The sequence below is a fragment of the Nerophis ophidion genome, linkage group LG19 (genome assembly GCF_033978795.1).
Source record: "Nerophis ophidion isolate RoL-2023_Sa linkage group LG19, RoL_Noph_v1.0, whole genome shotgun sequence".
Taxonomy (NCBI): Eukaryota; Metazoa; Chordata; class Actinopteri; order Syngnathiformes; family Syngnathidae; genus Nerophis; species Nerophis ophidion.
Window position 1 is genome coordinate 41054399 of NC_084629.1, and position 24064 is coordinate 41078462.

The 24064-nt window shown below is 43.1% G+C and overlaps 1 protein-coding gene across 1 annotated transcript in view; it reads left to right on the plus strand.

Annotated features, from left to right (window-relative positions):
* The window catches only part of chn1 (chimerin 1), a 78893-nt gene extending 69959 nt beyond the window's left edge, over nt 1-8934 (plus strand). Inside the window, exons 6-8 of the mRNA XM_061880007.1 lie at nt 5877-6014; nt 6197-6302; nt 8265-8934. Coding sequence (XP_061735991.1) covers nt 5877-6014; nt 6197-6302; nt 8265-8436 — 416 coding nt within the window. The 3' untranslated portion in view covers nt 8437-8934. The remainder of the gene's footprint in view (nt 1-5876; nt 6015-6196; nt 6303-8264) is intronic.
* Nucleotides 8935-24064: the final 15130 nt, after the last annotated feature.

Sequence of the window (24064 nt, forward strand, 5' to 3'; positions counted from 1 at the left end):
TAGGGTGAGAAGCTCTGCCATCCGGGAGGAACTCAAAGTAAAGCCGCTGCTCCTCCACATGGAGAGGAGCCAGATGAGGTGGTTCGGGCATCTGGTCAGGATGCCACCCGAACGCCTCCCTAGGGAGGTGTTTAGGGCACGTCCAACCGGTAGGAGGCCTCGGGGAAGACCCAGGACACGTTGGGAAGACTATATCTCCCGGCTGGCCTGGGAACGCCTCGGGATCCCCCGGGAAGAGCTAGACGAAGTGGCTGGGGAGAGGGAAGTCTGGGTTTCCCTGCTTAGGCTGTTGCCCCCGCGACCCGACCTCGGATAAGCGGAAGAAGATGGATGGATGGATCCCGGGGGCCGGATAAAACCTGATCAAGGGCCTGATCCGGCCCTCGGGCCTTACGTTTGACACCTCTGGTTTAAGGATTAGATGCCTTTTTACCTGCACACTGCCCTCCGCATATGGTGATCGCAACAAACCGTGTTCCCGACATCTACAGACACCGACACTCAACAACGGCACATTATTTGCAGAGTATAATTACTGGTTTGCTTAAAATATTTTTAACCCAATTAGGTGAAATTACATAATGTCCCACGTCACACCAAACAATATCTCATGGTACACTAATGTGCCGCGGCACAGTGGTTGACAAACACTGTACTACTTCGTACTACTTACACAAAATACACTTATTATACTCATCAGTGGCCTACTGCAGTGTTTTTCAACCACTAGTGGGCCGCAAGATGCAGTCTGGTGTGCCGTGGGAGATGATTTCATTTCACATATTTGGGTTAAAAAATGTTTTTTGCAAAGCAGTAATTATAGTCTGCAAATGATGTGTTTTTGTTGAGTGTCTTGGCTGTCTAGAACTGGGCAGAGTAACCATGTAATACTCTTCCAAAGCAGTAGGTGGCAGCCGGTAGCTAATTGCTTTGTAGATGTGGGAAACAGCGGGAGGCAGTGTGCAGGTAAAACGGTAGCTAATGCTTGAACAAACAATAAACAAGAGGTGAGTTCCCCTAAGAAAAGCTTAGGGAAGGATATGCAGAACGAAACTAAAACTGAACTGTCAGGCTTATTCCTGACAGTGTGGCTATGTTTTAGTTTTTTCCTCTGCATTTGTCTTTGTTTCCTCTGTGTGTGTAGTATTTCCTGTCCGCGCTCTTATTTTGTCTGTTTCTTGTGTTTCTCCCTGGGCGCGGTTTCTCCTCAGCTGCGGCTGATTGGCACCTGGCCACACCTGGTGTCAATCAGCCCTCTCCTATTTGAACCTGCCTTCCCATCCAATCTGTGTTGGATTATTCTGTCAGAGTTACTTTGTGCAGATGCAGAGAAGGAGGCAGGCATTGAATAGGGAAAACATTATGTACTTAAAATACTAGAGCACGAGGCGGATAACAAACTAAAAGAGCTAGCATGGGAGCCAGCAGGAAACAGAAGTCTTTACGTGTAGTATGAAAACAAAACGGAAGCAAGGAACAAAAGACAGTAAGCTACAAACAGCTACGAAAATATAGTTTACCGCTACGCTGCAATGAAGTGACAATAATCCAGCCCAGACTGGATGGGATGACAGGTCTAAATAGGAGCGGGCTGATTGACACCAGGTGTGGCCAGGTGCCAATCAGCCGCAGCTGAGGAGACACAGCACTCAGGGAGAAACACACAAAATTAGAGCACTGACAGGAAATACTACACACACAGGGGAAAAACACAAACAAACTGTCAGGGGCAAGCCTGACATGAACTGGCTACAAAGTAAACAATAACTGAATGCTGGACGACAGCAAAGACTTACTGTGGAGCAAAGACAAAGTACATCCGAACGTGACATGACAATCAACAATGTCCCCACAAAGAAGGATAAAAACAACTGTAAATATTCTTGATTGCTAAAACAAAGTAGATGCGGGAAATATCACTCAAAGGAAGACATGAACCTGCTACAGGAAAATACCCAAAAAAGAGAAAAAGCCACCAAAATAGGAGCGCAAGAAAAGAAGTAAAACACTACACACAGGAAAACAGCAAAAAAGTCCAAATAAGTCAGGGTGTGATGTGCCAGGTGGTGACAATACACCTCATTTGAGACAAGAGCTATATTTATTGAATATGGTTTAAAAAAATGTTTTACTATCAACCGTTTTTTTTTTTTAAATGATTTCTGCTGGTGGTGTGCCTCCGCATTTTTTCAACGCAAAAAATGTGCCTTGGCTAAAAAAAGGTCTAAAAACACTGGCCCAGTGGTTCGGGTGTCCGCCCTGAGATGGGTAGGTCGTGGGTTCAAACCCCGGCCGAGTCATACCAAAGACTATAAAAATGGGAGCCATTACCTCCCTGCTTGGCACTCAGCATCAAGCCTTGGAATTGGGGGTTCAATCACCAACAATGATTCCCGGGCGCGGCCATGGCTGCTGCTCACTGCTCTCCTCAGCTCCCAGGGGGTGATCAAGGGTGATGGGTCAAATGCAGAGGATAATTTCACCACACCTAGTGTGTGTGTGACTATCATTGGTACTTGAACTTTACTTAACAATATTATTATTATTATTATGTCACATGCATTAAATCACAATGTTTTAGAGGCGGGTTAGATTTGACAGTGTCATTCTATCATCCGTGACAGAGTGTCATTCTATCATCCGTGACAGAGTGTCATTCTATCATCCGTGACAGAGTGTCATTCTATCATCCGTGACAGAGTGTCATTCTATCATCCGTGACAGAGTGTCATTCTATCATCCGTGACAGAGTGTCATTCTATCATCCGTGACAGAGTGTCATTCTATCATCCGTGACAGAGTGTCATTCTAACATCCGTGACAGTGTCATTCTATCATCCGTGACAGAGTGTCATTCTAACATCCGTGACAGAGTGTCATTCTATCATCTGTGACAGAGTGTCATTCTATCATCTGTGACAGAGTGTCATTCTAACATCCGTGACAGAGTGTCATTCTATCATCCGTGACAGAGTGTCATTCTATCATCCGTGACAGAGTGTCATTCTAACATCCGTGACAGAGTGTCATTCTAACATCCGTGACAGAGTGTCATTCTAACATCCGTGACAGTGTCATTCTATCATCCGTGACAGAGTGTCATTCTATCATCCGTGACAGTGTGTCATTCTATCATCCGTGACAGTGTGTCATTCTATCATCCGTGACAGAGTGTCATTCTAAAATCCGTGACAGAGTGTCATTCTATCATCCGTGACAGAGTGTCTTTCTATCATCCGTGACAGAGTGTCATTCTAACATCCGTGACAGAGTGTCATTCTAACATCCGTGACAGAGTGTCATTCTAACATCCGTGACAGAGTGTCATTCTAACATCCGTGACAGAGTGTCATTCTAACATCCGTGACAGAGTGTCATTCTAACATCCGTGACAGAGTGTCATTCTATCATCCGTGACAGAGTGTCTTTCTATCATCCGTGACAGAGTGTCATTCTAACATCCGTGACAGAGTGTCATTCTAACATCCGTGACAGAGTGTCATTCTATCATCCGTGACAGAGTGTCATTCTAACATCCGTGACAGAGTGTCATTCTAACATCCGTGACAGAGTGTCATTCTAACATCCGTGACAGAGTGTCATTCTATCATCCGTGACAGAGTGTCATTCTATCATCCGTGACAGAGTGTCATTCTATCATCCGTGACAGAGTGTCATTCTATCATCCGTGACAGAGTGTCATTCTATCATCCGTGACAGAGTGTCATTCTAACATCCGTGACAGAGTGTCATTTTAACATCCGTGACAGAGTGTCATTCTATCATCCGTGACAGAGTGTCATTCTAACATCCGTGACAGAGTGTCATTCTAACATCCGTGACAGAGTGTCATTCTAACATCCGTGACAGAGTGTCATTCTAACATCCGTGACAGAGTGTCATTCTAACATGCGTGACAGAGTGTCATTCTATCATCCGTGACAGTGTCATTCTATCATCCGTGACAGTGTCATTCTATCATCCGTGACAGAGTGTCATTCTATCATCCGTGACAGAGTGTCATTCTATCATCCGTGACAGAGTGTCATTCTATCATCCGTGACAGAGTGTCATTTTAACATCCGTGACAGAGTGTCATTTTAACATCCGTGACAGAGTGTCATTCTATCATCCGTGACAGAGTGTCATTCTAACATCCGTGACAGAGTGTCATTCCAGCTCACAGCACTGGGATGTTCATGTTCAGCCTGCCAGCACAAGGAGGCCACGGCCTTATGGCCAAGCCACAGCACACACTTTGGAATCTACACATCCTATTCCACACTTCATGTTGAACGGGAAGCTGCTTCTCATCCTGCTGCCCTTCTTGGCCCCCATCACGCATTGTCCCATCACACATTGTCCCATCACGCATTGTCCCATCACGCATTGTCCCATCACGCATTGTCCCATCACGCATTGTCCCATCATACATTGTCCCATCACGCATTGTCCCATCACACATTGTCCCATCATACATTGTCCCATCACGCGTTGTCCCATCACACATTGTCCCATCACGCATTGTCCCATCACACATTGTCCCATCACACTTTGTCCCATCACACATTGTCCCATCACACATTGTCCCATCACACATTGTCCTATCATACTTTGTCCCATTACACATTGTCCCATCACACATTGTCCCATCACACATTGTCCCATCATACATTGTCCCATCACACATTGTCCTATCATACTTTGTCCCATCATACATTGTCCCATTACACATTGTCCCATCATACATTGTCCCATCACACATTGTCCTATCATACTTTGTCCCATTACGCATTGTCCCATCACACATTGTCCCATCACGCATTGTCCCATCACGCATTGTCCCATCACACATTGTCCCATCACACATTGTCCTATCATACTTTGTCCCATTACACATTGTCCCATCACGCATTGTCCCATCACGCATTGTCCCATCACACATTGTCCTATCACACTTTGTCCCATCATACATTGTCTTATCACACATTGTCCTATCATGATTTGTCCCATTACACATTGTCCCATCATACATTGTCCCATCACACATTGTCCTATCATACTTTGTCCCATCACACATTGTCCCATCACACATTGTCCTATCATGATTTGTCCCATTACACATTGTCCCATCATACATTGTCCCATCACACATTGTCCTATCATACTTTGTCCCATCACACATTGTCCCATCACACATTGTCCTATCATGATTTGTCCCATTACACATTGTCCCATCACACATTGTCCTATCATACTTTGTCCCATTACACATTGTCCCATCATACATTGTCCCATCACACATTGTCCTATCATACTTTGTCCCATCACACACATTGTCCCATCACACATTGTCCTATCATGATTTGTCCCATCACACATTGTCCCATCACACATTGTCCCATCACACATTGTCCTATCATACTTTCTCCCATCACACATTGTCCCATCACACATTGTCCTATCATACTTTCTCCCATCACACATTGTCCCATCACACATTGTCCTATCATGATTTGTCCCATTACACATTGTCCCATCACACATTGTCCTATCATGATTTGTCCCATTACACATTGTCCCATCACACATTGTCCTATCATGATTTGTCCCATTACACATTGTCCCATTACACATTGTCCCATCATACATTGTCCCAACGCACATTGCCCCATCACACATTGTCCTATCACACATTGTCCCATCGCACATTGCCCCATCACACATTGTCCCATCGCACATTGCCCCATCACACATTGTCCCAACGCATATTGTCCCATCGCACATTGACCCATCACACATTGTCCCATCGCACATTGTCCCATCATACATTGTCCCATCGCACATTGTCCCATCATACATTGTCTCCATCGCAGGCGGAGAGAAGACAGATATCTCCATGAAAGCCTACGAGGACATCAACATCATCACAGGCGCGCTGAAGCTCTACCTTCGGGATCTGCCCGTTCCCGTCATCTCCTACGACGCTTACCCGAGGTTCATGGAGGCTGCAAGTGAGTGTCGCACCAAGTGTGTGCAGACATGTGAAACACACTCGGCATCAAACACAAACCCTGAGAGCATATTTGAGGGTCGTGTTTCCTCCAGCTCTCACAGCTGGAGGCTGATGGCTGCATGGATTTACTGAATGTGTCCCAGGAGATGTTTAACCATCATCTTGTTGTTGGCGTGTCAGAGCTCGAAGACCCAGAGAAGAAGCTGGAAGCCTTCCGTGAGGCCCTGGCTCTGCTGCCCCAACCTCACAGCGAGACACTGAAGTACCTCATGGCACACCTGAAAAGGTGAGACAAACTGTAGAATAATGAAAGGCTTAAAGAGAATCCATGACATTTATTAGATTATCTTGCACACAACATATATATATATATATATATATATATATATATATATGTATCAATCAATCAATCAATGTTTACTTATATAGCCCTAAATCACTAGTGTCTCAAAGGGCTGCACAAACCACTACGACATCCTCGGTAGGCCCACATAAGGGCAAGGAAAACTCACACCCAGTGGGACGTCGGTGACAATGATGACTATGAGAACCTTGGAGAGGACCACATATGTGGGCAACCCCCTCCCTCCCCTGTAGGGGACCGAAATCAATGGATGTCGAGCAGGTCTAACATGATACTGTGAAAGTTCAATCCAACACAGCCGTGAGAGTCCAGTCCACAGCAGAGCCAACAGGAAACAATCCCAAGCGGAGGCGGATCAGCAGCGCAGAGATGTCCCCAGCCGATGCACAGGCAAGCGGTCCATCCTGGGTCCTGACTCCAGACGAGTGGTCCATCCTGGGTCCCGACTCTGGACAGCCAGCACCTCATCCATGGCCACCGGACCGGACCCCCTCCACAAGGGAGAGTAGGACATAGAAGAAAAAGAAAAGAAACGGCAGATCAACTGGTCTAAAAAGGGAGTCTATTTAAGGGCTAGAGTATACAAATGAGTTTTATTGTATGTGTATATTATATACATGTATGTATATATATATATATACCAGTCCATAGTGGATTTAACATAATAGTCTGACAGTCCAGTCCACAGAGGATCTAACATACTGTAATAGAGTGAGAGTCCAGTCCATAGTGGATCTAACATAATAGTGTGAGAGTCCAGTCCATAGTGGATCTAACATAATAGTGTGAGAGTCCAGTCCATAGTGGATCTAACATAATAGTGTCAGAGTCCAGTCCATAGTGGATTCTAACATAATAGTGAGAGTCCAGTCCATAGTGAATCTAACATAATAGTGTGAGAGTCCAGTCCATAGTGGATCTAACATAATAGTGTGAGAGTCCAGTCCATAGTGGATTCTAACATAATAGTGAGAGTCCAGTCTATAGTGGATCTAACATAATAGTGTGAGAGACCAGTCCATAGTGGATCTAACATAATAGTGTGAGAGTCCAGTCCATAGTGGATCTAACATAATAGTGAGAGTCCAGTCTATAGTGGATCTAACATAATAGTGTGAGAGTCCAGTCCATAGTGGATCTAACATAATAGTGTGAGAGTCCAGTCCATAGTGGATCTAACATAATAGTGTGAGAGTCCAGTCCATAGTGGATCTAACATAATAGGGAGAGTCTGTCCATAGTGAATCTAACATAATAGTGTGAGAGTCCAGTCCATAGTGGATCTAACATAATAGTGTGAGAGTCCAGTCCACAGTGGATCTAACATAATAGTGTGAGAGTCCAGTCCTTAGTGGGGCCAGCAGGAGATCATCCTGAGTGGAGACAGGTCAACAGCGCAGAAACGTCCACAACCGATCTCGCTCGAGCAGGTTTGACTCTTGTTTATTTTTCAATAAATCAAGTCTTTTGCCGGGTTGCTTTTCAGCTCCTCTGCTGCTCACTCTTCGGTCGCTTTCGTCGTCGCCGTCTTCTCCCTGTCGCTCTTGGGCTGCATGTGCCGCGGACTCTCCAACTCCTTCTGCCACGATCCCTCCTCCTTCTCCCCTCTTATACAGCCAGAGGAGATATGAAATTGTGTGCCGGTGTGTGAGCCACGCACCTGATTTAGATTGCGGCGGCGTCGCTCCCAGCACGCCCCGCCTTTCCACTTTGCCGCCTCCTTGCCGCCATCTTGGGCAGGGCTGCCCCGCCGTCGGCCCGTTGGCTCCGCCTCTACACAGACATTTTTGTACCGATACCAGTAGCATAATACTGGTACCGGCACACCCCCAGTCACTAGTGTGACATTTCTGTTTTTGCCAACTGGTTCTTGTCATATTTCAGGGTGACCCAGCACGAGAAATTCAACCTGATGAACGCAGAGAACCTGGCCATCGTGTTCGGGCCCACCCTCATGCGCACCCCAAACCTGGACGCCATGAGCGCCCTCAACGACATCCGCCACCAGAGACAGGTGGTGGAGGTGCTCATCAAACACGTGGACGCGCTCTTCTGAACCTCAGGTTTGCCCTCCGCTCCCGCTTTTTGCCCCAACACACCTTTTAAAACGGGGGGAGTCTTCTAACCGTGCAGCAGGTGCAGACCACCACCCGTCTCCGCTCTATGCCTCCCCATTTTTGTCGGGGGGTTTCCGTGCCGGGCTGACGGACCAGCATGCATCAGTGCTCTGTATCTCAGCATGTGCAAAGATTGTCTGTCGCTGTGATTTTGCCTTTTTGTCCGTGCGGTGCTAGATCTAGTCCACCTCCCCACTCAGTCCACTTTGCCTGAAAATAAGCCACTGCTTTTTTTTTTGGTTCGGCAGGAGACTTTTTACAATGTCATGTTTTTTGTTGTTTTTTATTACCTAGTTTGTTGATGGAACCTTCCAGACTTTCCTGGTGCATTTTGTTGTACTCTTCGATAGTATTATTTGTAAATGGATTTTGTACCGTCAATATTTGTACACGACTTGTGCATGATCAGTTTAATTTATTAAACCTGATAAAATGTTGCCAATGTGCCTGATTCATACTTGCCAACCCTCCCAAAATTCAGCGCCTTTCCCGAAAACCTCCCGGGACAAATTTTCTCCCGAAATTCAGGCGGAGCTGGAGGCCACGCCCACTCCAGCTCCATGCGGACCTGAGTGAGGACAGCCTGTTTTCACGTCCGCTTTCCCACAATATAAACAGCCTATCTGCCCAATGACGTTCTAACTGTAGAACGATCGAGGGCAAGTTCTTGGTTTCTTATGTGGGTTTATTGTTAGGCAGTTTCATTAACGTCCTCCCAGCGCGGTAACAACACACAACAACAGCAGTTACGTTTTTGTCTACCGTAAAGCAGTTTGTCCGCCGTAATCAGCAATGTTGTGACACTCTTAAACAGGACAATACTGCCATCTACTGTACATGCATATGGTTAGAAAAATAGTGACAGAGAATAGAACAAGGATGGAAAATTCCACCCTTAACTCAACAATGAGTAGATAAGTGTGATGTGTGTGTATATGTGTAAATAAATGAACACTGAAATATATATATGGGCTTCACCGTGGCAGAGGGGTTAGTGCGTCTGCCTCACTATACGAAGGTCCGGAGTAGTCCTGGGTTCAATCCCGAGCTCAGGATCTTTCTGTGTGGAGTTTGCATGTCCTCCCCGTGAATGTGTGGGTTCCCTCCAGGTACTCCGGCTTCCTCCCACCTCCTAAGACATGCACCTGGGGATAGGCCCCTCCCACCTCCAAAGGCATGCACCTGGGGATAGGCCCCTCCCACCCCCCAAGACATGCACCTGGGGATAGGCCCCTCCCACCTCCAAAGGCATGCAACTGGGGATAGGCCCCTCCCACCCCCAAAGACATGCACCTGGGGATAGGCCCCTCCCACCCCCAAAGACATGCACCTGGGGATAGGCCCCTCCCACCTCCAAAGACATGCACCTGGGGATAGGCCCCTCCCACCTCCAAAGACATGCACCTGGGGATAGGCCCCTCCCACTTCCAAAGACATGCACCTGGGGATAGGTTGATTGGCAACACTAAATGGTCCCTAGTGTGTGAATGTTGTCTGTCTGTCTGTTTTGGCCCTGTGATGAAGTGGCGACTTGTCCAGGGTGTACCCTGCCTTCCGCCAGATTGTAGCTGAGATAGGCTCCAGCGTCCCCCTGCGACCCCAAAGGGAATAAGCGGTAGAAAATGGATGGATATATACAGTATATATATATATATTTACATATATTAATTACTTGACTCTTAACCACACCCCCCACCTCCCGAAATCGGAGGTCTCAAGGTTGGCAAGTATGGCCTGATTGGAAATGCCATCCATTTTCTACCGCTTGTCCCTTTTGGGGCCGCGGGGGGTGCTGGAAATGTAGTTTATATAAAGAAGGGGTGTCAAACTCAAACACAGAGTGGGCCAAAATGTAAAACTGAACAAAGCCTCGGGCCAGGGTTGAACAAATGAACCTTTTAATAGGGACCCAGACAAGTTGTGTATTGAATATTGAAAAAGTAAGGCTTATATAACTTTATAGTGACATGCAAAATGGAATTTTAAATAATAATCATAATAATTAAAACATATAAATTGCATCTAAATTAAAATTTCAATAAAAATGTAATTCCTCTTTTCTATTTGCAGCCTTCTGTCATGACCTGTGTTCTGGATTAAGTTTTGTATTTTCAATCTGTTTTTGGTTACCATGGTTACTTATTATTTCCACCTGCTTCTAATTAGTGTTCACCCTCTCACCTGCAGCCTGAGCACTAATCAGAGCATTATTTAAACCTGCCTTGTCCTCCAGTGAGTGCTGGAGTATTGTTTGCTGTGGACTCCGGGTTTTTTTTGGAAGCTGAGAGCTATTCCCTGGATCCCGACTCCTGTTCCTGGTTCCTGGTTCCTGGTTTGTGTTTTCCTTGCCTTAATTTTTGAACATTAAAACCATGTTTTCATTTTCCAAGCCTGTCATCTCCGCATCTCGGGATTCGTCACCACCACATCCTGACACCTTCTGAGGTAAATATCGAAATTAACTTTTTCCACAGGCTAAAAATATATTTGAAAATAAAATAATGAATGAATTAAACATTCAAGCCTTGAAATAGCAAGAGAAAGTGCATGAATAAAACCTTAATTATTGCTCAGTTTGCTACGCTTAAATAACTTCATAGTGCAAAAATCAACTTTCAAAAAACGCACGAAAAAACATCAAAGAAATAAAATTTAAATAAAAAATGGAATGCCTCTTTTCTATTTGCAGCCTTCTGAGGTAAATACCAACAAATATCAAGGTAAATATTAACATCTAACACAATTTCCCAACTCATATGGAAACAGGGTTTGTATATTAAAATAACAAAAAGGTGTATTGAATATATTACCAATGATCAATAAAACACTGAATATTAACATATTTTACGTCTCAGAGCAGCTCCTCCATAGTTGTGTATTTTACAATCAAGCAAAACCCAACAAAAATATGACAAACAGCAAAATATGAATGCAAAGTGCAGTAAACGCCTACAATGTGAGATATCATCACTTTTATGCACAAATTTGTTGTAAAAAAAATGTGCTTCCGCATCTGTTCCTGACACATGTGTTTGGGGCTGGCTGCTCTGTAAACAAGCCCCGCCCACTTTGCTTTGTTCCTGGTCTGAGCTGCTGTGACCCACATGACTTTAATAACTCCTAGAGCACTCAAAACTGCAGATTTCAACCATTTAAATACTTTTTATAGTTCAAGACTTACCGTATTTCCTTAAATTGCCGCCGGGACGCTAATTAATTTAAAACCTCTTCACACTCCGGCGCTTACCAAAGGCATGCGGTAAATTTAGGCCTGCGCTTATAAATTTGAGTGTGATGTAAGGATACCATCATGAAAAGCACGTTTAATAAAAAAAAACGTTATTATGGTCTTACCTTTACTTATAAATGAAGTCCATGCGCAGTTCCTTCTGATCAAAAGCATCGATAACTTGTTTATAGAAGTCTTCCTTATCTTTCTTCAGTTTTAAAAGTCTCTCTGTCTCGATGGAGATCTTCCTTTATTACCTCCTGCTTCCATTGAAAGTCCAGTTTAGAAAACTGTTTTATTTTAGATATGTAATGCCCCAAGTTAAAAGTGCAAGGGAGAGGAAAAAATAAAGGATCGCTGCTCACTCTTGCTGCTTGTTGTCACTTCTTCTGCAGCCGAGTAGTCGCAAGAAGGATCACTAGCGCCCTCTACCACCAGGAGGCGGGAGTCATTTAATGACTCATATTTGACACACGCAGCTACGGTATATTAAAACATAGCTGCTTACTGTTCTTACTGAATAGCTCTTAATCTTCTTCCCTTTGGGGCGGCATAGCTTGGTTGGTAGAGTGGCCGTGCCAGCAACTTGAGGGTTACAGGTTTGATTCCCGCTTCTGCCATCCTAGTCACTGCCGTTGTGTCCTTGGGCAAGACAGTTTACCCACCTGCTCCCATGCCACCCAGACTGGTTTAATTGTAACTTAGATATTGGGTTTAACTATGTAAAGCGCTTTGAGTCACTTGAGAAAAGCGCTATATAAATATAATTCACTTCACTTCACTATATGCGATTTGAAATGATTGAAATCAGCCTCCTCCATTTTGAAAATGATGACAGGTAAAGTGTCACTCGTGACGTGACGAGTTTGACCCGGTGGAAATTCTAGACATGCGCTAATAAAAATAATATTTTGCCAAACAAGTTTGACCCGGCGTTAATCCTGAGCCAACGGTAATGCTAAGCATGCACTAATTATTTTGCGAAACTGGCAATAATTCTAGGCAGGCGCATACTATATACCAGGTGGCAATTCAAGGAAATACGGTAGTCATTTAAAAACATCACTGCACATCTATAAATGTGTTGGTCATGTATGATGTCTTTTTGTTATTTTTGTTTTTGTGATGTGTAATATCGTTTAAATGCACGGAAGTGAAAATGAATTTCCCCAACGGGGACCAATAAATCTTAAATCTAAATAATGGTGAATACACTTTTGATGTTAAAGGTTGTGGAGAATATTTTTAAGAGTTCTTTCTTGATTCATAGTCATGTTTAAAGCAGCTAATATTTTCCCATGTGTACTCATTTTTGATCTTGCTTGTGTTTTACCTTAAAGGGGTTGGAATGTGGGGGTATGATGTACTCCCTTTTTACCTTATCTGCATAAGAACAATGAGGCTGTATTCCTTTCTGGGCGGGGGGGCTGTTTTCGTACTCAATAAGTTGTATATCCCCGTTTGATTTTCAGACCGCTTCCAGATGCCGCTATTAACGGACTGTAGGACTGGTCTCCTAAAGCTTTAGGAAAACTTGATGATACTCCTATTCAGTCTTGATGGTCCTTCTTACTCTGCATATATGTCATCTGAAAGGACTTGTGATTGACCAGTGACTTGTATTCCCTGAGAGGAAGTCAGGTAAGACGCATAAAGGTCTAAAAAAAATGATGTTGAACGTCCGGTGAGCCGGATGGAAAATCTTAACAGGCCGTATTTGGCCAAGGTCGGCTTTATTACCTCGAGTTGCAAATGGAGTTTATAGACTAACTACAGAAACTTGAATCAAAGCAGTCTTCAAGAAGTTCAAAAAGAATGAAGCCTCCATGGCATGGAGACGTGGAAGTTGCATGTGTGACCTTCAGACGGATGCTCTTCGTCCTTCATCCTGCATAATTACATGCATTGACAGGTTGTCCCTAAAAGCACGACATCATGCCTCAAGTCCTCCACCAACACGTCACTCACAGTTAATTGGATGTGAAAGCAAAAGCCAAGGTTGCATCACGCAGGGAGATGTTGACTCCTCACATGTTGATGTTCTAGTGACTTCCACGTCATCATATGATTGCCACTGATTTAGGAGACTAAATGTACTCAACACAGTTGTTGTGTCTATAAATGTGCTTATGTAACCTATATGTGCTACAAATCAATGCTATATATACATACATATATATATATATATATATGTATATATATATATGCGTATGTATGTGTACATATACTGTACCAGGGGTCACCAACGTTGTGCCCCCGGGTCGCCCGTAAGGACCAGATGAGTCGCCCGCTGGCCTGTTTTAAAAATAGCTCAAACAGCAGCACTTACCAGTGAGCTGCCTCTATTTTTTAAATTGTATTTATTTACTAGCAAGCTGGTCTCGCTTTGCTCGACATTTTTAATTCTAAGAGAGACAAAACTCAAATAGAATTTGAAAATCCAAGAAAATATTTTAAAGACATGGTCTTCACTTGTTTAAATAAATTCATTTCTTTTTTTACTTTGCTTCGTATAACTTTCAGAAAGACAATTTTAGAGAAAAAATACAACCTTAAAAAGGATTTTAGGATTTTTAAACACATATACCTTTTTACCTTTTAAATTATTTCCTCTTCTTTCCCGATAATTTAAATCAATTTTCAAGTAAATTTATTATTTTTATTGTAAAGAATAATAAATACATTTTAATTGAATTCTTCATTTTAGCTTCTGTTTATTTGACGAAGAATATTTGTGAAATATTTCTTTAAACTTATGATTAAAATTTCCAAAAAATTATTCGGGCAAATTTAGAAAATCTGTAGAATCAAATTTAAATCTTATTTCAAAGTCTTTTGAAGTTCTTTTAAAATTTTTGTTCTGGAAAATCTAGAAGAAGTAATGATTTGTCTTTGTTAGAAATATAGCTTGCTCCAATTTGTTATATATTCTAACAAAGTGCAGATTGGATTTTAACCTATTTAAAACATGTCATCAAAATCCTAAAATTAATCTTAATCAAGAAAAATTACTAATAATGTTCCATAAATTATTTTTTTTATTTTTTCAAAAAGATTCAAATTAGTTAGTTGTTCTCTTCTTTTCTTCCGTGGAATTTAGAATTTCGAAGAGTGGAAATTGAAGATAGATTCCAGAAAACACAGAGTGTGACGTCTACCTCTTGTGCGAAACACGAATGCATAAAATGACTTAACACATTAAATGACGAGTAAAACATTTACAAATACAACAACTAACTTCTAAAACATTAAAACCGACTCCAAAACACATAAAATGACTCCGAAGAGATGCACAGTGACATCTAAAACGTAAATTACTCCTAAAACACATAATAAGACTCCTAAAACTCATAATAAGACTCCTAAAACACATAAGACTCCTAAAACACATTAAGACTCCTAAAACACATTAAGACTCCTAAACCACGTAAAAAAAAATCATAAAACACGGAAAAATACTCCTAAAAACATGTAAAAAAAAACCCTCCTAAAACAAATTTAAAAACAGATCCTAAAGCATGTAAAAAAACTCATAAAAAACGTAAAAATACTCCTAAAAACATGTAAAAAGACTCCTAAAAGAAATTTAAAAACAGAATGAGGTGTTTGCATACTTTGTGAGCACATCCACTTGGTGGCCTCGTAGGTGAACAGTGAATGGAAGACCTGAAGGATAAAATAATTTACGGGTTGAAATTGAAGATAAACTATGTTTTAAAATTTAATTTTAATTTTTTTCATGTTTTCTCCTCTTTTAAACCGTTCAATTAAGTGTTTTTTTTTTTCCATCATTTATTTTCTACAAAAAACCTTCGGTAAAAGGAAAAAAAAATGTACGACGGAATGACAGACAGAAATACCCATTTTTTAAATATATATATATATATATATTTATATATATATATATATATATATATATATATATATATTAAAGGTAATTTAAGCAAATTAGCTATTTCTGGCAGTTTATTTAAGTGTGTATCAAACTGGTAGCCCTTCGCATTAATCAGTACCCAAGAAGTAGCTCTTGCTTTCAAAAAGGTTGGTGACCCCAGTTCTATGCTCTATGTCAGGGGTAGGGAACCTATGGCTCTAGAACCAGATGTGGCTCTTTTGATGACTGCATCTGGCTCTCAGATAAATCTTAGCTGACATTACTTAACGCGATAATTTTGCTGGTAATCACAGTGCTAAAAATAACTTGCAAAATATAAAACATTCTCATGCATTTAAATCCATCCATCCGTTTTCTACCGCACCTGTTGAAGAAGTCGCATTAATGGTAAGAAGTATTTTATGTCACAATGGGGGGGGTTCGCAGCTTGCTGCAGGGTAGTTCCCCCAGGAAGGTAGACGGACTACTCGGGACATGGCATTTAGGTAAAAACATGATTTAATATTAACTAAAAAAAGATGCAAACAAAAATCGCTCACAGTGGAGACACAACTTGGGCTAAGGAACAAAGCTAACGCATAAACGGACTAGGAACATAAATCAAAACTTACTTGGCATGGCATGAAGCACGAAACTATGGCAAGGCATGAAACAAGTCAGTACAGGCCGACTGACTGGCAAAGACAAGCTTAAATACTGCCTCTGATTAGTGCTCGGGAAGCAGGTGAGCGGGCATTTTGTCCACCAGAGACAGGTGGACAAAATGAGTAACCAAGGAAACCAGACAAGGGAGTGGGAAAAAAAACAGGAACTTAAAGAGTCCAAAAGACAAACAGCACATGGCCAGACATGACATTTGATTTATTATTGGTTAGCTTCAGAATAACAATGTTATTAAAAAGAATAAGAGACTTATTACACTCTAAAAATGTTAGTCTTACTTAAAAATGCACACATTTAGTTGTATTCAGTGTTAAAAAATATGATATGGCTCTCATTTATTCACCAGTGTGAGCGGCACCGGGGGCAAAGGGTGAAGTGTCCTGCCCAAGGACACAACGACAGCAACTTTGATGTCAGTAGGTGGGAAGCGAACCTGCAACCCTCAGGTTTCTGGCACAGCCGCTCTACCCACTACGCCATGCCGCACTTAGAGATGTAGCGACCAACTGTAGTTACTGACAGTGGCTTTCTGAAGTGTTCCTGAGCCCACGTGGTGATGTCCTTTACACACTGATCGAGTAGCTCCTGAGGGATCCAAGGTGTGCAATATCATGGCTTGCGTGCAGCGATTTCTCCAGATTCTCCCAACTTTTTGATGATATTACGGAGCAGGGATGGTGAGTCCCTAAATTCCTTGCAATAGCCGCTTGAGAAATGTTGTTCTTAAACAATTTGCCCAGGCATTTGTCGACAAATGTGAACGAGTGAGCATTTCACGGAAGCTGCTTTTATAGCCAATCATGGCACCCACCTGTTCCCAATTACCTACAGGATGCCTCAAATAAGTGTTTGATGAGCATTCCTCAACTTTCTCAGGTTCGATTCCCCGCTTCTGCCATCCTAGTCACTGCCGTCGTGTCCTCAGGCAAGACACTTCGCCCACCGCCTCCCAGTGCCACCCACACCCAGTGTAACGCAGATATCGAGTATCACTATGTAAAAGCGCTTTGAGTTGCTAGAGAAAAGCGCTATATAAATAAAATTCACTTCACTCTCACGGAAATATATTTGTGAAATATTTGGCTTTCATGGCTCTCTCGGCCATGTTATGTTTCATTTGCTTTGTTCGTTTGCTGCCTTACGTGAGGACCTTGCTTAACACTTTTTGGGGTTTCTTTTCTCACTTGCACCTATAACTTTAAATAATAATGCATATTAATAATAATAAATAAAATTAAAGCTGCAAGCAGCGTTGGTCGGGCCCGCCTTTGGCTGCTGCCGCCGAGACTCAAGCCCTGGTCTTAGTCAGACTTACATAAAAGTTTTTTATTCATGTCTCTACGACATTCCTAACCGAAGTGACAAGCAGTTTTGTCTGTGTTTTTTCTTAGGGGGCGCTAGAGCGCACTTTTGATTTTTTTTATTAGATGGCAATTTTCGCCAGTCCTAATGTGTGTGTAAAATTTGGTGAGTTTTGAAGCATGTTAGGGGGGGTGAAATTACAGATCGTTTTTTCTGGATGTTGTTGATAAATGGCTTTCGCTTTGCATAGTAGTGCTTTAACTTGCACCTTGAAGCATTTTAAGGGGGTCAAATTACAGCTCAAAGAGGCAAAAATGACATTTTTTAGGAAAATTTGCGCAGGTTTTTTTGATGGCGCGTAAAATCCTAACCGGAGCAGTAATCAAAACTCGTTCGATAACTTTTAATCAGAAGGGTTCAAACTCTCTTCTGTGCGAGTTTGAAGCCGGAACGACCAACACGCTCAGAGGAGATAACGTTTGAAAAAAGTGACGGGTGTTTACAAAACTTTTATTTTGAAGGGGTAATTTTTAACTTCCTGTTGATTTTTGCTGAAGGATGTTGATTATTCAAATGTAGGTCTAAGTGAGACCTACATGGAGGTTTTTGTTTCATGTCTTTCCGACATTCCTACGGGAAGTTAAAAGCAGTTTTGTCTGTGTTTTCTTCCTAGGAGCAGTTTTTTCTGTGTTTTATTCAAAAATTGTGCTAGAGCGCAATTTTGAGTTTTGGGTTTTGGTTTTTTCATTATATCGCAATTTTTGCCAGTCCTGATGTGTGTGCCAAGTTTGGTGAGTTTTGAAGCATTTTAAGGGGGTCAAATTACAGCTCAAAGAGGCAAAAATTGCATTTTTTGCGAACATTTTGCTTTGAAGGGGTTTTTGCCAACTTCCTGTTGATTTTTGCTATAGAAGCTTAAATTGGGAAGTGTAGGTCTAAGTCAGACCTACATAGAGGATTTTGTTTCATGTCTCTACGACATTCCTAACGGAAGTTACAAGCAGTCTGTTTTTTTTTTCTTCCTAGGGAGCGCTAGAGCGCATTTTTTTATTTTTGGGGTTTGGTTTTTTTATTAGATGGCAATTTTCGCCAGTTCTGATGAGTGTGTGAAATTTGGTGAGTTTTGAAGCATGGTCAAAGAGGCGTCGGAATAATAATAAATAAAGATAATAAAACGCATGAAAAACAATAGGTCCTTTGGCCATTGCCAAATGCGGGCCCTAAAAATTTACAATAATAACAAACAAATAATATTAAGAAATGATACAAATGAAAAAAGCCCTGCATTGCTTCTATATTCATGATGTCATATTCCTTTTTTATGGCGGCGGTCTCTGGCGTCCTCCTTTTGTTTGCCGCACAATCAGAGCTTGACGTCCAATCACGGAGTTGCTGGCCAGGCGTCACCTTCACTTAATGTTCGCCAAATTCTCTCTCCTCTCTCCGTGATTGTGCGGCGGACAAATGGGATTTTCCTCCGAGCGTTTAGCCTCCCCTCCAATCTTCCCATCTGTCATATATGTCCTGCGTCCTCGCCATCAAGCCTCTCATCACTGTCTCAGATGCCGGGATAAACTCTCATTGTCTTCCCAGGATGTTGTCCTCGTCCTCGTTAAGCAGACTTCATTTGAGGAGCTGTGATGCATGAGAGAAGCGACCTTTGTCGGGAATACATTTACCATTCTTTATTCCCTTCCTCCTCTGCATGCATGTTAGTAGTCTTATGTGGATGTTGTTGTCCTGCCCTGCAGGGGCCGCACATCCACATGTTAGTAGTCTTATGTGGATGTTGTTGTCCTGCCCTGCAGGGGCCGCACATCCACATGTTAGTAGTCTAATGTGGATGTTGTTGTCCTGCCCTGCAGGGGCCGCACATCCACATGTTAGTAGTCTTATGCGGATGTTGTTGTCCTGCCCTGCAGGGGCCGCACATCCACATGTTAGTAGTCTTATGCGGATGTTGTTGTCCTGCCCTGCGGAGGCCGCACATCCACATGTTAGTAGTCTTATGCGGATGTTGTTGTCCTGCCCTGCAGGGGTCGCACGTCCACATGTTAGTAGTCTTATCTGGATGTTGTTGTCCTGCCCTGCAGGGGCCGCACATCCACATGTTAGTAGTCTTATGTGGATGTTGTTGTCCTGCCCTGCAGGGGCCGCACATCCACATGTTAGTAGTCTTATGTGGATGTTGTTGTCCTGCCCTGCAGGGGCCGCACATCCACATGTTAGTAGTCTAATGTGGATGTTGTTGTCCTGCCCTGCAGGGGCCGCACATCCACATGTTAGTAGTCTTATGTGGATGTTGTTGTCCTGCCCTGCAGGGGCCGCACGTCCACATGTTAGTAGTCTTATGTGGATGCACATCCACATGTTAGTAGTCTTATGTGGATGTTGTTGTCCTGCCCTGCAGGGGCCGCACATCCACATGTTAGTAGTCTTATGTGGATGTTGTTGTCCTGCCCTGCAGGGGCCGCACATCCACATGTTAGTAGTCTTATGCGGATGTTGTTGTCCTGCCCTGCAGGGGCCGCACGTCCACATGTTAGTAGTCTTATGTGGATGTTTTTGTCCTGCCCTGCGGAGGCCGCACATCCACATGTTAGTAGTCTTATGCGGATGTTGTTGTCCTGCCCTGCAGGGGCCGCACATCCACATGTTAGTAGTCTTATGCGGATGTTGTTGTCCTGCCCTGCAGGGGCCGCACATCCACATGTTAGTAGTCTTATGTGGATGTTGTTGTCCTGCCCTGCAGGGGCCGCACATCCACATGCAGTCAGCGTGGCTTCTGGGTGGTGCACGCTGGCAGGGGGCGGGGGAGGGGAGGCTGGTGACAAATCTCTCTTAATTCAGATGTTGCCAAAACGCTGATTTTGACCCTAAGTGAGATGAATGAGGCCCGCGGTCGAGCGAGCCCGCTGATTGAACGCTGGCTGGATGTGAGGATATTGAGTTGACCTCACACCGTGGCCACGGCAGCAAGGGATCATGGGACACAAAAAAAAACGTAATTTGGCTGCCTGGTTATTATTTGTCAGAGGTGCCTTTTCAGTATATATATATTTTTCTTATGCAATAAATCAGAGTTTCTTAACTGACATAGTTGGGCTGCCAGAAAAATATAGATTTCTCAGCTGTGGTCCATGTGTGCAGAAACCGTGGTGAAATCCCTGAAAGTCACGACCAAAACAGGAAGTGGAAGAAAAATAAAGAGTGCTTGCCAGGAAGAAACACAAAACAACAACAAAAAACTGTCCTGCAAATCATGACAAAATAGAAAACCTTTTTTAACTTTATAAATGTACTTTTTTGTCATTTTCCTGTGGCTAACACCTCAGCTGTGGAGGAGGATGGGTTGTTATTGGAAGGGGGGGCAGGGGGGGGGGTACTTATCCCCTTGTTTATCATTTCGTCACTTGGGGGAATTGAGCCTGTGACCCTTTTGTAACGGCACTGCCCTCCTAACCGCTCACTATAATGCCATGCGGTCCTATTCTCTATTGCAGGGGTAGGGAACCTATGGCTCTAGAGCCAGATGTGGCTCTTTTGTTGACTGCATCTGGCTCTCAGATAAATCTGAGCTGACATTGCTTAACACGATAAGTAATCAATCAATGTTTACTTATATAGCCCTAAATCACTAGTGTCTCAAAGGGCTGCACAAACCACCACGACATCCTCGGTAGGCCCACATAAGGTCAAGGAAAACTCACACCCAGTGGGACATCGGTGACAATAATGACTATGAGAACCTTAGAGAGGAGGAAAGCAATGGATGTCGAGCGGGTCTAACATGATACTGTGAAAATTCAATCCACAATGGATCCAACACAGTCGCGAGAGTCCAGTCCAAAGCGGATCCAACACAGCAGCGAGAGTCCCGTTCACAGCGGAGCCAGCAGGAAACCATCCCATGCGGAGGCGGATCAGCAGCGCAGAGATGTCCCCAGCCGATACACAGGCAAGCAGTACATGGCCACCGGATCGGACCGGACCCCCTCCACAGGGGAGAGTGGGACATAGAAGAAAAAGAAAAGAAACAGCAGATCAACTGGTCTAAAAAGGGAGTCTATTTAAAGGCTAGAGTATACAAATGAGTTTTAAGGTGAGACTTAAATGCTTCTACTGAGGTGGCATCTCGAACTGTTACCGGGAGGGCATTCCAGAGTACTGGAGCCCTAACGGAAAACGCTCTATAGCCCGCAGACTTTTTTTGGGCTTTGGGAATCACTAACAAGCCGGAGTCCTTTGAACGCAGATTTCTTGCCGGGACATATGGTACAATACAATCGGCAAGATAGGATGGAGCTAGACCGTGTAGTATTTTATACGTAAGTAGTAAAACCTTAAAGTCACATCTTAAGTGCACAGGAAGCCAGTGCAGGTGAGCCAGTATAGGTATATATGTATGTATATATGTATATAAAGGTATATACAGTATAGGTATATATGTATGTATATATGTATATAAAGGTATATACAGTACAGGCGTAATGTGATCAAACTTTCTTGTTCTTGTCAAAAGTCTAGCAGCCGCATTTTGTACCAACTGTAATCTTTTAATGCTAGACATGGGGAGACCCGAAAATAATACGTTACAGTAGTCGAGGCGAGACGTAACAAACGCATGGATAATGATCTCAGCGTCTTTAGTGGACAGAATGGAGCGAATTTTAGCGATATTACGGAGATGAAAGAAGGCCGTTTTAGTAACGCTTTTAATGTGTGCCTCAAAGGAGAGAGTTGGGTCGAAGATAATACCCAGATTCTTTACCGTGTCGCCTTGTTTAATTGTTTGGTTGTCAAATGTTAGAGTTGTATTATTAAATAGAGTTCGGTGTCTAGCAGGACCGATAATCAGCATTTCCGTTTTTTTGGCGTTGAGTTGCAAAAAGTTAGCGGACATCCATTGTTTAATTTCATTAAGACACGCCTCGAGCTGACTACAATCCGGCATGTTGGTCAGCTTTAGGGGCATGTAGAGTTGGGTGTCATCAGCATAACAGTGAAAGCTAACACCGTATTTGCGTATGATGTCACCTAGCGGCAGCATGTAGATGCTGAAGAGTGCAGGGCCAAGGACCGAACCCTGGGGAACTCCACACGTTACCTTAACGTAGTCCGAGGTCACATTGTTATGGGAGACACACTGCATCCTATCAGTAAGATTAGAGTTAAACCAAGACAGGGCTAAGTCTGACATACCAATTCGTGTTTTGATACGTTCTAATAAAATATTATGATCGACAGTATCGAAAGCAGCGCTAAGATCGAGGAGCAGCAACATACATGACGCATCAGAATCCATCGTTAGCAATAGATCATTAGTCATTTTTGCGAGGGCTGTCTCCGTCGAGTGATTTGCCCTGAAACCGGATTGAAAGGTTTCACATAGATTGTTAGACGCTAAGTGTTCATTTAACTGCTCCGCAACAATTTTTTCGAGGATTTTTGAAATAAAAGGAAGGTGAGACACCGGTCGGTAGTTTACCATGAGGTCAGGATCGAGGTTAGGTCTTTTAAGAAGAGGATGGATAACCGCTTTTTTGAATGCTAGGGGAACAGTGCCAGAGGAAAGTGATAAGTTTATAATATTTAGCACTGATGGACCTAATAATACAAAGAGCTCCTTGATCAGTTTCCAAGGAAGAGGGTCAAGTAAACATGTTGTTTGTTTTATTCCATTTACACGTTGTAACAATTCCTCTAATGTTATTTCCTCAAAACGAGAGAAACTATTTTGGAGGGCAGTATCCGCCGCATATACAATCGTATCTGTGTTAATAGAACCCCGTTGTAGCTGGGACGCATTGTCTTTAATCTCCTTTCTAATGACTTCAATTTTCTTACTAAAGAATTGCATAAAGTCATCAGCTGAGTGGGTTGAGCTACTGGAAGGAGTCCCTTGTTGGGTTAGCGATGCTACCGTACTAAACAAAAATTTAGGATCGTTTTTATTATTTTATTTTATTATTATATAGCTCTCACGGAAATACATTTTGAAATATTTGGCTTTCATGGCTGTCTCGGCCAAAAAGGTTCCTGACCCCTGCTCTATTGTACATGTTTAGACTCTATATATTCTAGCATTGCTCGTGCAGTGCTATAGTTTGCTGGCCCGCATGCACTCGACACGGGTTTGATTCCCAACATACTGCCATTAGAGCTCTTCGCTGCAGGTCCCAAACTGGGATAAAAGACATGTCAGAAAGGACGTCAGGTGTCGAAACTAAGCCAAACATGACATCTATTAAACAAGACAAGAAGCAAGGAATCAAACAGAGACAATTAAATTTAGCTCAATGGAGGAGAAACGTCTGGGTTGTACTCTTGTACAGTCTCCCACCACGCTCTGACGAAAGATTGTACGCCTCCTCTTTTGTTTGGACTTTCCCTGATTACATGGCAACAGCTGTTTCTAAGGGCACGGGGGTCGAAAACAGCCGCCTCCTTTGGTTACAAAACAGTTCAAAGAAAAGGT